This window comes from Blennius ocellaris (assembly GCF_963422515.1).
Source record: "Blennius ocellaris genome assembly, chromosome: 6".
Classification (NCBI taxonomy): domain Eukaryota; kingdom Metazoa; phylum Chordata; class Actinopteri; order Blenniiformes; family Blenniidae; genus Blennius; species Blennius ocellaris.
The window spans coordinates 5,535,308-5,550,307 of record NC_137655.1 but is presented as its reverse complement, the minus strand read 5'-3'; the positions used below and the strand labels follow the sequence as shown (position 1 = coordinate 5,550,307).

Sequence of the window (15,000 nt, the reverse complement as noted above, 5' to 3'; positions counted from 1 at the left end):
TCACGATCAGCTGTGAAGACAAAAGGTGGAGGAAGAGGAAGAGGAAGAGGAGGAGGAGGAGGAGGAGGAGGAGGAGGAGGAGGGGGAGGTGTTACCTCACATGAGGAGCCCTGCGTCCGGTAACTCGGCACGATTTTGAAGGTGATGCTGCCTCGCATTTCCTTCTGTGGACAAACAAACACACTCAAATATTCAGTTTCATGGTATTATCACCATTTTATCCCTGAAGACTTTATATACAGCATTCTCACTCTACTCAATATTAACCCTGATTTCACAATTTCTATTTTATTTGTGATGGATTAATTATAGTTTTTTTTTAATATATATTTAGTTCTATAGCCATCTCATCTATATCTATATCTCATTCTTTTACAAGCTTTTTCTGCCTGCTTCACTCGTTATACTGTGTTTTGGGGAATCTACCTAACCTTCAATCAAAAGCAATTATTAAGTGTAAGTAACCTCTGCTACGGGTGACCAAACATAAAAAAGGAACTAAAAGCCATTTGAAGGCCTTGTAATTATTGACAAAAACCATGAAATTCAAACAGTTAATGTAAAGATGTGAAATACCCGTGTTTACATGGAAATAGAAAAGAAAAGTGGTATTCTGTTATTTTTTTCCTGTTGATCAATTTTCAGTGTTTTTTCCACCCACTTTTCTTTCTTTACTTTACTTTTAAGGTTTCTGTCAAACTCTTGCAGTCAGCCATCATATCTAAAAAGCTTTGCAGACGTAAAAAAACCCCACAAAAAATAAAACACATGGAACTCACCAGCATCTTCTGCAGCTGCTCCACCGTCTGATTGGCCACACTGATGCTGTTTATCTCCCTGATCTCGTCTCCGACGTGCAACGTTCCTGCAAGAGACAGAAGAAAGAAAACTCTGACTCATTACCGGACTGCGAGACATTAAGTCCTGTTGCTAAACACACACACACACACTGAAAACACACACAGGATCCAGTGTGAGTGAAGGGAAGCACAATTAGCAGGTACAAATAAAGAAGGGATACATTAACAGAAGTGTGACGTCGACGTCTCTCTTTGTATCCTGTGTGAATAAACAAGCGAAACGCATCAGGAAAATTCTATCAAAGCCCCATGAGAGGTAATGAACCAAAAATATAACATTTTCTGGGAGGAAAAACAATAAATTGCTCATATTTTCCAGGATGTTGCATTTTTCTGCAATAATTTCCGTAGTTTGTTGCTATATTTCTCAAAAAATCACTCTTCAAACTTCATGTATTTGATGGGGAAATTACTTCAATGAGCAAATATTCTACTTGAAAACTAGGCTATTTAAATTTTTTTTTTTTTTTTAACTGCAACACAGTGGAAATGAGGCTGATCAGGACTTCTGCACTTGTTGCATGGAAAGATTCACCCGGACCGAAATGATCTGTATTGCGTGGATATTTAAAAAAAAGTTAAGAGTGTAATTTTACATGTTCCCCGTTCACGGCGACTCTGCTCCACATGTTGATTTAAACACGTTCACACCGACGCTGCACAGGCCCACGTCGATGTTGTCAGTGACTTCTAGAATGGAATATAGAATATATATATTTCTAGCCTCTGGTATGAATTCATTTACTTGCATATTGGAGTCATTTGCATGAACGCCAGGATGAATGAAACTTATTGCAGAATTTCCTTGCATTTGCGTCAGAATAAAGGTACTTGTTATGAATAATGATGGGTGAAAGTATAAGTGATGGCAGCATAGTGCTGAGGTACATGTCAGAGGCTATGTATGTACTTATATATATATATATGTGGAGGAGTGTGAACCTGCGACCACGCGCTGATGACACGTGTTGGCCTTGTGCAGTGTGTGTGTGTGTGTGTGTGTGTGTGTGTGTGTGTGAGAGAGCACCACGAGTGGCGAGTGACTCTGAATTGATGTTTATGCACCGAATCCTTCACAGTGTACGCTCACGCTCGTGTGGTGAATAGAGTTCAATTATGGAGCACAGTCAGTCTCAAAGTGCTTTACATTGTGAGTCACATTCACCCTTCCTCACACACACACACATACACACACACACACACACACACAGGTTCTCGACCTTGAGGGTTCATTATGTTTCCTGATGAGCGGCGGAAGCAGCTCGACCAGCTGAACCGCGTCAGACTGAAGATATTTCAATCTGTGGTTGTTTCTTTTGTTTCTCTGCACTTTAAAAACAACATTTGTGCTCCTGTGTGCCGTTCCATTTTCCCCGCGCGTCTCTTTACGACTTATTTTAATGTCCTGTAAGAACCGCAGCACTTTACGCTCTCAGTTACGCTCAGCTGGAAGTACGTACTCCTTCCCGCAGAGACGATATTATTGCCGTGACGGTAAAATGATCTGTTCAACGAGTCATCAAAGCCAACATTATGCATCGGTTCTCGCGTGTTAAATGGCTTGAATGCTTGCTCTCACTAGTCTTGTTTACATTTACAGATTGAGATTTATATTTGCGTGAGGTTGTTTGTATGTAAACGGGGCAAAAGTAATAAAACACAAACACAATAAATGCCATAAACGGCCATTTTCATTATTGATTCCTCAATATATCCGAGAGTCGTTTGCATTGTAAAGTAGAGGGGAAACAATAAAGGCTTCCCTTCAGAGAGTGAATAAAGTAAATGGAGTAAAATGTCTACGGGCAGTGGCGAAGCAGTGTCAGCTCAGGTCACAGTTTCCTTTCAGGTGAGACCCAAAGGCCACATTCACACGGCGTTTCAAGTGAAAACTCATCGTTTCCGTTTCAGAAAAGTTTCCTGTTTATACAGCAACATTTTAAAAACAATGTCCGTTTCCATGGAAAGCGCTGAAAACGATGTCGTTGGCATGTTGGGCCACGAGTTGGTGCCGTTTCTTTGTTTGTTTGTTTTCTGTGATGAAACCACACTCAGGTGCTTGTGTAACAATGGGGAAAGAAAAATGGGAAAAAAAGAAAGAAAAAAGGAAAAAAATGGGGAAAAAGAAAAAAAAAAAGGGAAAAAATAAATACAAAATGAAATAACAAGGAAGCACACAGATGTTTTCTTATTTTTTCTCAAAAAGTACACTGTGAAATCTGTTTTCAAAAAGTTGTGACTTCAGTGTCTCTGAGCACCATTGTCATGGAAACAGACACAAACATCATCAAAATTTTTCGTTTTCACTTGATTAAGTTGTCGCGTAAACAGGGTTCTTGGTCAAAACAATAAACAAACAAATAAATACACGCAGACAAATTACGTCATGTTAAAACAGCACATGAAAATAAGGTAAGTTGACTCGACTTGCTCAAGAATAAATGAGACCTGCAGTTACTCTCTGTTATGTTTCTTTTACTCACTGTTGTCGACAAATTTCCAAATTTTTTAAAATGTATATGCCTAAATCTGTATATTTTAGCATGTATCTTTTAGCGTATGCAATTTATACTTTATTCAAAAATGTCGTGTGAGAGGGAAAAGCCATTTCGGTTCTCTGTGTGTGAAAATGTCGCTGAACCGACAAATAAAACGACTTGGACTTTCCTGTGTGATTTGGTCTCACGTCTGCTGAAAAGTCCGTTGTTTTTTTTTTGTGAAGTGTCAGGAGGAAAAACTGCACCTTGTCTGTGGATCATCCCGCCGTGCATGATCCGGGCGACGATGCAGTGGTTGGAGTCGTTCATCTTGAGCGTGATCCCCTGCAAGGAGAAGCAGCCGACACGGCGACGCCGTCACTTCCGAGTTCAAAGTTTCCCGTTCCTAAAATTCCCCCCGTCCTCCGCCGCCTACCATGGGCTCGTCCGTGTTCTTCTGGAACTGGACCAGCCGCACCCTGGTCACGTTCTCCAGGTCCATTTCTCCGTTGGCGCTCTCCGGCGAGTCTCCGTTCAGGTAGGGCGAGGTGGGCGGCGGCGTCACCCGCAGGGCGTCGTCGCTGTAAACCTCGTGGGCCACGACGTCGTGGGCCTGCAGCAGCGCCTGTGAACCAAGACCGACAGCTGAGAGGGGCCGAGAGGAGCACACCTGGATGGTGATTGGCTGAACCCCCCCCCGATGACACGATATGGGGGTTTGACTTCTGATTGGCTGGTTGGAGCAACACACAGTCTCGCTCTAAATCAATGCTGCCTTCCGGCTGCATCTGTTGTAGATTAAACCTCATTCAGCACGAGTCCATTTCAACAAAATACCCCGAAGCTTCACAAGACAAATTAAATCTCAACGTCTGCCCCTCGGCGTTACCCCAACACTGGAGGGGGGGGGGCAGATCAGAGAGGCAGAACTGCCTCCAACTAACATGTCAAACAGCGTCAGGCACAAAGTGTGTGTGTGTGTGTGTTAATGAGGGGGTCAACTACATGCTGTGTGGGAGAGCTGCAAAACAAAACAAAAAATAAAGTGAGAAACGATGAGGAAGAAAAAGTAGGAACAGATCAGAGTTGGAGAGAGACAGGAAGGGTGTTTAGATTTTTCTCTTTTAATCTTTAAAAAGATAGATAAAAAAAAAACACTGAAGGGTTTGTGCATCAGAGATGATCAAAATCGGAGCTTTTCTTGTCTTGTTTTCATTCAAATATCTCTTCATACTTTATTAAAAAAAAACAATCTTATCTTGCAAGTGAGACTTGAGTTTGGCGCCAAAACGTCATTAAATCAAGTGATTTAGTGATTCAAGATTTGGGCTGGGATTTTTATCGGCTGCATTTTGTTATGAAAGAAAATAACCATTTATTTTCGTTTAATTTTCCATCGTCCTTGAAGATACTTTGATGACTAAATTTAACTAAAACAGTGAATATTGAGTTACTCAGTTACTCCAGTAAAACACATGAACCTGCACTTCAAAACTAGTGTGCGTGGATTTATTTATATATCTCAGTTTTAATCTGTTGAGCTATTTTCCAGTGTTTTCATTCTCTTCAGATCCACTTGGACGCTTTAACAAAAACAAGTTTGGAAGCTCCTCTCGGTTCCTCTCGGTGTCGTCTGCTCTCACTTGAACTCCCAGGAATGCAGGACACGTCAGTTTGCGCTCACGTAGCGTGATGATGGCGCCGGCCCTCTTGACCCGTCGCATCAGACACGCCTTAATGACCCCGGGCCACGCCCCCCCCCCCGTCATCGCCACGCTGGGATCTCTCCCTCCACTCTCCTCCTTCCGCCAACTCGTCCCGCTGATATTCCGCAAGGCCTTTGATCAGGCGTGGAAATCAGACGCATTAATGTGAACGGATTAACGGGGGAAGCTGCTGACAGGCCCCGGGAGGAATTTTCCTCCGCTGGATTAAATCCCGCAGGTCACATCCTCCGACACTTGAAAGCCTCGCCCACAATAAGTCCAGCACGCAGACGGATTCTACTCTTTCCCTACAGTTTGAGATGAATATTCAGAAGTTCTCTCCGAGCGTGGAAGGGACGTCAATATCATCAAAGACTGAACGAACTACAAGGAATCATGTTGAAATGTTTTGTTTGCATGTCAATGTGTTCGTCCAATCAGATGAAGCCGTTGAGTTTCTCAGCTCAAAAAGCACAGAAAGTGGACGAGGGCTCCGCTTTTTGTTTTAGAGAAGTTTCGCCTTTACATGACAATGTTTTGAAAACCATTCCTATTTCCATGGAAACAGCAAAAATACTGAAAACGACTCGGTTAGCGTGCCTGGCCACGACATGGTTGCGGACACGGACATTCTAGTGGACAAACCACCAAGTTGAACTGTCATTAGGGTGACTGTCAAAATAAAACTACCAAGTCCGAGGAGAATATGGAGTCACGACACCACAGAGGAAGTATTGTTCTTGATGTCCATCTACTGAGCATGTGCAGAACTGCTAGTTACGACTGCGAGCATGAGCTGTAGCCACGATTTAGAAACGCTGTGTTTTCAGCAGCTCTGAGCACCGTTGTCATGGAAACGGGGTCTCAGTGAGGATTGTGACGATGTAAATTTGGGGCAAGTGAAAGTGCACTGTAATTAAAAAAAAAACAACAACAAAAAAAACTTATCACCGTCTATGGAAGCATTTAAAAGTATCGCAAATCATTTTGTAAAACTTGACATCATCCCTCTATGGAAGCCTCGTTAAGAAACATATAAAGTTTCACGATTTAAAAACAATAAATACTGGGAGTCGTTCTACTCCAGAGGCCGTCATCGTTGTTACTGTCCATCGACTGCGCTTGTGCAGAATGACTAGTTACCAACAAATTTGCATTGCCCTCGTTTCCATGGAGACGGACTGGGACTGTTTTCAGTGGCTCGAAGCACCATTGTCGCAGAAACAGACACACAAAATGCGACCCGGGTTTTCCATGTTCACGTGTAAACAGGGCCTGGTTACGTTTTATGCACACAATCAAAGCTAATATTGCTTAATTTTTTAGCTTTTAAAAAAAAAAAGGGGGCTGATTTCTTGGTTCTGCTCCAGTCAAATAAAGCAGCCCCTTCGATCCCGGAGACGCTCGCTGCTGCTGTGGCCTCAGTGTTTGTTAAAGGGCCTCCTGCACCCGCCTGTGAGGTTTGGCAGGTGAAGTCGGGGGGAAAAAACTCACCATGAAATGTGGCTGGGTCAGAATCCGTCGGAGCTCCTTGGCTTCGTGGTTCTCTGGGTAGCAGGAGATCTCTTCCAGTACCTGAGGACACAACACGCACACAGTCTTTAAACCACCGCACCTCTTCACAGTCGTCTCTCCGGCAGAACCCCCCCCTGCCCCGGACCCCCTCAGCCTGACGCCACCACCTCCTCTCAGACTTCCTCTGACACCTCCGGCGGGCCGATGTGAGAGTCACTCAAAGAGTCAAGGAATCTGGTCAAGGCCGGCTCCGCCCCCCTGGCCTTTGGACGCCACTCGGTTGGATGTCAGCTCCAGTTATGTTGCGCCTGACTGGTGAATGTGGCATTGTGGAGGTGAGGCCTCTGGGGGGGGGGGGGCTCAAGATTGCTTCATGAGAATGTATGTGTGTCCATCCAGGTGATCGTACCTGAACCATACAAACTGTGTGTGTTCAGGCGAAATGTTAAATCCTGTACCATCGTCTCAAGTGTAAACAGCCTGATTAAACAACGTTCAAGGTCCTTCCCAGTTTAATTGACCAGTCTGGAAGATATTCACTGATATTCAGCAAAAAAAATAAACGACGACTACAGAAACACAGCAGAAAGACAAAACCCTTCGGATCAGACTGATAATACTCCCCCAATGACTACAACTCCTATTACTACTTTTATTACAAGTAGGCTACTACTAATCAGACTATTCCTACTCCCTATTATTACTAGTACTTCTACTGCTAATATGGCGGCTGTGGAGCAATTACTACACCGATTCCTAACCTTTATCTTGAAGAACCCTAATGTTTACCAAATGTTTTTTTTAACTTCCATACCTGGTGTTATATCTTTGCACATATTTCCTTATTTTTCACACTTTCTTCCACAGTTGTACTCAGTCATTGGCTTATTGTATATCGTTAAAATGTTTAAAAGTGGAGCATTTGTTTTTCTGTATAGGGCATATAGTATATTTTGCTTCTTTTTTTTAACCTTTGTTCATCTGTAAAAGGTAAATTTCCCCATTGTGAGATGAAAAATGTACAATCTAATATAATGTAAATGCTTAAACTTCTAAGTCTTGTGACATATTTTAGGAACATGCCAACTTATTTTAGTTAAAACATAGACGAGGGATAAAACTAAATTCGCAGCCAAGAGTGAAACTCTTGACCAAACAAAGTGGAGCAGGTCAATCTAGATATTTTAGATTCATAACAGGAAGCAGTAAAGCAACTTGTAGGATGTCACCGCTCTATGATAACTTCGGACATTTCTGTCATTCTGCTGCTAATCTCAACACTGCCCCCCTATGGGGCAGAGTGGTACTGCAAAGTTCAGTCACTTTCAAATAGACAAACTGAAGTACTGATGTGAAGAATGCAAAATATGTACGGAAAGCTGTGTGCGTATCCGAAAATATAAATGAAGCAAGTTCAGAACTGCTAAAAAAAAGGATTTCATCTCCCTGGTACGTAGGAATCCTTATTTTGTCTTCTTTGGTGACGTGAGCATTACTGCTCAACACTGCCCCCTACAAGTCATCGTGGTATTACTCTGTTTGCTACACATCTCAAAACTCCCTGAAAAGTCTTCATAAAATGACGGAGGAGCCGTAGAAGTGCGGCATCGACATTTTCTTCCTGCTTGTAAAGCACATCATCATCAGCGTACAGCAGCTGCGACAGCATTCCCAACCTCATTCGGCCATTTTCGTCCTCTGTCTGACAGTATTTTGAACACGTCCGAAGAGTGATGAGGTCTTACATATTCCAGGTGTTTCAAAGCGCCACTCGCTCCGCCTCTGAAGGAACTCTTGAGTGGAGGAAGACACAGGGAGAAGAGTTATACACGCTGCCGTTCTCAGGGCTCAGAGGTGAATGTGCGACGGTCAGCAGTGACGAACGAGTAGAAGAAGAAGGGAGATCCTGCCAGAGTTTCCAGACATACCGAGTCATTAAGAGGTTAGTCGTCGACAGCCGAGAAAGATTAGTTACCATAACACATCTTTTTTGATTAGATTGATTAGAGCAGAAAGGGAGACTCGAGAAGTGGCTTGCATTCACAAGAGAAAAATTTTAATTTTTACGAATTCTGATCCCCACGGTCCAAAAACATTCATCTAATGTCGAATACTGACGCAAAGTGAAGATGTCAAACTTCGTTTCAGCTCTTTATTTACAACCGCATTGAAATTTACTGAAACCTGCACATTTTGAAGACTACTTTTAAATGTGACGTTTTCGTCTCCTTATTAAAAGACGTTTTCTGAAATGTGCACAAAGCTCATTGTCAGTGGTTTTCTGCACATGCAGATCAAGAGGAGTAACAACGGAGTGAGTTTCTCCCACAAAATATACATTTACTACGCCATCATCTGCATAAGTGTAGACGCATTTTTTTTTTTAATTGAATGTTCACATTGTACACTTTTCTGGTCTGCATTACAGACAAACAGCACCAACGAGTGGCCTGACAAGCACATTACCGACGATGACGGTTGAGACTATTTCTAGTTTTGTAAATGAGGCTGAAATGATTCTCCGTGCCTTCACCTGTTGTCTCACAATGGCTCTCTCACACCATAACGCAGAATCCGATAAAGTAGTAAAGAACACAGTTTGAGACACTAAAAAAAAAAAAAGAAAAGTATATTTCCACTTTTCCTGTTGTTTCAGCGACAGTCTGATTTTCTCATCCGTCACCAGACAAGCAGCTTGTAGATTCTAAAGTGTCTTCCTCACATGAACTGATATTCAATCAGCTGCAGGTCAGCATGTGACTCCGCTTGACGGAAAGGCAACAGCAGCAACAGAAGTGAGTGTTTTCTACATTTTCAAACTGGAGACAAATAAAGTCTGACTTTGGTATAAAAAAATAAAAAAAAGCTGCCACATTAGCAACGAAACAGGACCGACTAAAGCCCCCGCACTCTGTAAATTGAACCGGATGGAAAACAGCTGCAGATCTGAGAAACGTGAACCAGACTCCGTCGGCAGACGCGTAGCGGCGCTAATTAGCCAGGTCTCCTTGACGTGAACCAAAACCCACATGAAACGCGCGGCTCGGCTCGTCTTAAACGCCTTGCTTCCCCCCCACCCCCTCTCACCCCCCCTCCGCCTCAAACAGCCCTGGGATTTACGACCCCAGAGGCGAGTCCGACTCCCTCGCACTCCCTCACGCTGCAGACTTTTTAATTGCTCCCTCAACAAAGAGCACAACGTGAAGACGGCAGCGGTTTGTGCAGCCGCCTGCAAAAAAAAAAGCTCTCAGGATTCCCAGTGTGTCCTCACACACTCTTCCCCGCATCACATGGACAACACACACACCGAAACACACCCTGTGTGTTGGACTATGACATGATATACCTCGACTTTACTGTAAACCCATGATGGTCAAACACTATTTGAATGAGTCTTAATAAACTAGAGATGAAAAGTTAAGCAATCTGTGCTCGATTATCTCATTGTTTTAACAATTAAGTAAATAAGGCCAGTGGGAAACTCGATCATTGCTCTTTGAAATGCTGCCTCGTTGGTAAGAAACATGCACTTGTGGGATTATGTGGGAACCGGGTCGTGGTTTAATACCTGTTTCAGGTGGGTTTTTAGTCAGTTTCAGACCAGATTTAGACTTGATTTTGCTTGTTTCTGACATTTTTTGGACCAGTTTTAGAACGTTTCCGGCGGATTTTCAACAGATTTAAGTCTCGGATTTGCGCCTGTTTCGTAAAAGTGTTGGGACCATTTTCAAACATGGTTTCGCGACCATTTCAGATCTGTTTAGGACCATTTCCACAAATTAATTTTGCTTTTTCAGATCCATTTTGATCCAGTTTAAGACCATTTTCAGACTTGGCTTGCTCCAGTTTTAGATCCGTTTTGGACACAGCTTAACTCCTGGATTTTCTCCAGCGTCAAGGCAAAACAAAGACGCTGCAGTCAACAGCAAAGAAAAGCCGTGCAAATGTCATATTCATCTCTGCCCATCCCAGAAATGCATGTTCTCCACAAATGTGACACTTTTTAAGGAAAATAATCCAGCTTTCCAAAAGCAAACCTACTTGACTGTTTTTTGCACGTTGGCTGATTAAACTAACAAAGTGACAGAAAAAACATCTGATTTGAAAAAAACTTTCAGTTTTGCGAAAAACTGAGAAAGTTCCTGCACGTACCATGATCTGTAAGATATATATATATATATATATATATATTTTTTTTTTTCCTTGTGCGAAAGCCAGAATCTTTATATAGCACTGAATGCTTTTCATTTCCTTTTTCGTGTTCTTTCTATTCTATATTTTCATCATCCATCTAACTCCTGTGTGAGATCCTGCAGTGTGAACATAGAAGTATAAGTAAAAAAAAAAATATATATATATTTAGGCTCATATGTCTTGGCAATCCTCTTCAAATTCAACAGTGACAACATTTTCATTCTGTTTGAAAATGCCGGTTAGCGTCGACGCTCAGCTCGTTTTAAGATAGAGGAATGGCCTCTTAAATTGATCCTGCCGTCCTGAAGGTTGCTATAAATCAGCTTTTACTCCTTCGCTTCAAACAGAGCTGGTTTTTCATGAGAGCCCAGGATTACCTCGGGCTATTATTCACCGCGTTTCTGCAAAAAAAAAAAAGAGTGAGACGAATGCCCACTATTCCTGGATAGGAGTTACGGAGGGAACATGTAGCCGAGATGTATGACCAGTGAGACGTGGACATTTGTGGAAGACTTTAATAAAATGGAAATCTTTACTTTTGAACATGAAGCATTGTAGATATTCTCTCGCTGGAATATGAGATACAAACTTTCTTTGTGGTCAAATTGCTTTGATAAAACCTCGTATATCTGTTGGATCTTATCCTGCTACATTATGGTGAGTAACGCCACTAACTCTTTGAAATGTCTTAGAAAATCAGACGTGGCTCAATGATGATGGTGCTGCGGTGTTTTGGGTTTAAGGGATGGTTAAATTCGAAGTAAGAGAAAAAAAATCTTACGCATTTATGCCACTATGATACTGTAGTTAAATGGCACAAATGTCACAGTACCGTGTATTCCAGACTATAAGTCACACTTTTTTTTTTTGGTTTGCTGGTAAAAATCAACTTATAACGTCAAAATAAACTAACATGTACCATGTCTAACCACTAGGTGTCACTGTATGACAACAGAAAGCTGCTACAGTACCAAAACATTTATAAAAAATCCTCCATTATTACCGTAATTGACTAAACAAACAGTCGTAAACAACAAAAGCTCGGATAAATTCACGGATGGTTCTGGAACAAAGTGCAGTTACATCTCGACATGGAGGAAATAGATGTTCTTATACAACAATGTGACTAAATAAATGTTTATTTTCCTCTCATTGTGCATTATATTTTTAAATAGTCCAAAAAATATGGTAAAAACGAATCTCTGCTTTGCGCTGGTGTGCTCATCCGTTTTGTAAACTGAAGGTTAGCATATAATCACATATTTTCCTGTTTGCACCGTGTTTTTCTTTCAGAACAAGTTATAAAAAGCTATTAAGCAACAGGATCAGATCATAACATGATCTTTTTGAGATCAGGTATAATTTGCAAAAAGATAAAGCAAAAAGATATATTTTTTATGTATTTTCATATACTGTTGCAATTTAAAAAAAATAGCATTTATAATTATACATTTCTAATTTGTCTTTCTTTGAAAAAAAAGACCCAAGTTTCCCAATTCATCCTAATTTCACCCATACTGTGCAGATTAAAGGGTTAGAAAGTAAAGAATTAAAGCTTTTTAGTAATAAAGAGGGATTAATGCAGCCTGACAGAAATGTGCAGTGAAGGTGTTTCAGAGAAAAGCCAGCATCTGCCCGAATGTTAAAACTGTTATTTCAGGTTCCAGTGAAGAAGCAGAGGACAAACATGGAGGCTGTATCCAAAACCGCAGTGTGTACTCATGTGGCACGCAACAACACAAACTAAATTATCCGAGATGAACGGAGGTGATTGACTGAAGCTTAGAAATGGTTTTACGGTCTGCTGCGTAAAACGAGACCCACAATTGGCTCAAAGCGGCGTCTTTATATCTATTATTACACTGCAGACGAAAACTGGAGATTTTCAAGGGGTCATGTTATGCAAAAGTCACTTTCTAATAGTTTTTCCATGAATGCAGCTCATATGATCCAATATTGAAATGGCGGAAAATCAAGGAAAAGCCATAAGCTTTGAATACAATACTTTTTTTGGACCAAGACCCAGGTGGAAGTGTTGAAAAGCTGGATAATATGACCCCTTAAAAAAAAATGAAATTGCATCTCCAGTCACCTTTCAAAGTTATCGTCAACATATCAAAATCCCTCCAAAGTTGACGTCGTTGCACCGCGAGGTGAATATTTCTGTAAAATCTCGCAACGTAAAAAAACCCATAATCGGATCAGTTAATCCGATTTTTTTTCTCAAGTTGGGTTTTGCGGTTTTGAATACAGCCGGCGTCGGAGTCGGTGTCGGCGTGTGGGTTCACCTCTTTGGCTCTCTGCACGGCATCGCTGGGAGGGTTTCTGATCTGCGGGGACGACTTGGTGTTGATCTTGTCGTAGAGCTGAAACGACAAGTGCATCAGTGTGACAGTTAAAAACAAAGTGATCACACACAAAAGCCATTGGGCCTCTTGTTTTAACCTCTGACAACAAGAACAGTTCGTTTTCTGCTTCTGGCACATGGCACCACGACAGGAAGTACTTCCTCCTCTTCCCACAGATGTGTGGGCGGAGCCAGTCCAGCTCACACATGACACAGCAGATTCTGAATGAAGCTCCTATGATCCAATATTCAAATGGAGGAAAAATCAAGGAAAAGCAATAAACTTTAAATCGTTTTTGAATAGACCGGTGTGAAAGTGTTGAAAAGCTGCTTAATATGATTTCTTTAAAGGGACTGATGTCAAGTTTGAGCCATTCCTCTCGTGTACACTAGGTGGCAGTGTTGAGTCACAACGTTTTTAAGTAAAAAAATACACCGTTTTTTGTTTTCGATTGAGAAAAATTTTGTGTTTAGACAGAAAAGTTTTGAAAACGATATCTGGAACCGGCAGAAATGCAATAAAACTATGTGGTTAGCATGTTTGTTATCATCATGAAATCACACACACACATGCAGCAGAGAACAATCGGCTCTAAACATTAACAATGCTCGTACACAGACATTCTCGTTGATAGACGACCAATTTGGATTATTATTACGGTGACTGTCAAAATAAAACTCCCACGTCCCAGGAGAATATAAGACTGGGAGTCATGGCACCAGAAACAACAGGAGGAACCATTGTTCTGATTGTCTCTACTGAGCATGTGCAGGAAAAAGCAGGTAGCCACTCGCAGTATTTCACAAAAGTTGCGTATCATGTCCCTTGAAGTAACACAAAACACCACGAAATATTTCCATTTTCATTTGAAAACATGTAAACGGGGCCTTAATGAGGATTATCCAACCGGGGGACCGCTCACACTAAAACCTACAAGCAAGATAAAAATCATAAAAACCAAAGTATCCGGACCGCAGGAGGAAACTGGTACAAACTCGTAAACACGTAAAGACTCCTGACCGGTACCGTCGACCCTTCTTCACCGCTACGCGACAGGGCTAACCGCTACGGTTAAGACGCGGAGGTTGTGAACCACACAGTTTAAACCCATAAAAAAAAAAAGAAAAAGAAAAAAGATGTTCGACCTCGTTAAAGAAACCAGAGGAGCGAGCGATCCTCCTCGGCTGCAGTTTGACTTCTCCTCTCTCTCTTCACACGCTGCTGACAAGAAGAAACTGTTTCCTCGCCTCCCCGACTTCAACGGCGGCGCACACCAGAGCTCTGTTTATGAAAGTCCCAGCTGACTAATAAACTGCAGCGGGGTCTAGTCACAGACGAGCGTGGGAGTGTTTAAGAGACTGTGTGTGTGTGTGCAGACAAAACAGATCCCCAAACAGTTGAAACAAAGGCGGCAGCTGGAGTTCAAATCAAAGCAGAGAGGAGGCTTCTGAAACCCGCCATTATCCCACACAGAGGCTCCCAAAACGTGGCGTTTGAGGAGCGGCTTGTGTTTGTCGTCTACCTGCCGTACGGCCTGACGTAACGTCAGCGGCAGACAAAACCGCTTCGGTTCCACGCGGCTTCAAAGCGACACGCAAGCTTTCATCTGGTGAAATCGCCCGCCTCAAAAAGAAAGCGGGAAAATCCTCCTGGTCCAACTTTTCGCAAAAACGACTAACCCCGAACTTGTCATCATCCGAAGACCAATGGATTAGATTTTCAGATGTCAACAGCTAACCGTTTCCAAATAATTCCCAAAAATGTCCTATTCAAAGCGGATGAAAGGCGCCTCATGGAGGAGATCAAAGATCAGCGTCGGTTGCCATAGAGATGTTCCCCGCTCAGTGTTTCACACAGGGATGTTGCTACCCGACATACCTAGTTTCCATCAATATGAGCT

The 15,000-nt window shown here is 42.2% G+C and overlaps 1 protein-coding gene across 1 annotated transcript in view; it reads right to left on the bottom strand.

Annotated features, from left to right (window-relative positions):
* Positions 1–15,000, bottom strand: part of caska (calcium/calmodulin-dependent serine protein kinase a) — a gene marked incomplete at its 5' end in the record, with an annotated part of 87,996 nt that overhangs the window by 19,421 nt on the left and 53,575 nt on the right. Inside the window, 7 exons of the mRNA XM_080498128.1 lie at positions 96–164; positions 780–865; positions 3,604–3,682; positions 3,774–3,962; positions 6,538–6,618; positions 8,304–8,351; positions 13,041–13,118. Of these exons, the coding sequence (XP_080354254.1) occupies positions 96–164; positions 780–865; positions 3,604–3,682; positions 3,774–3,962; positions 6,538–6,618; positions 8,304–8,351; positions 13,041–13,118 (630 nt within the window). The remainder of the gene's footprint in view (positions 1–95; positions 165–779; positions 866–3,603; positions 3,683–3,773; positions 3,963–6,537; positions 6,619–8,303; positions 8,352–13,040; positions 13,119–15,000) is intronic.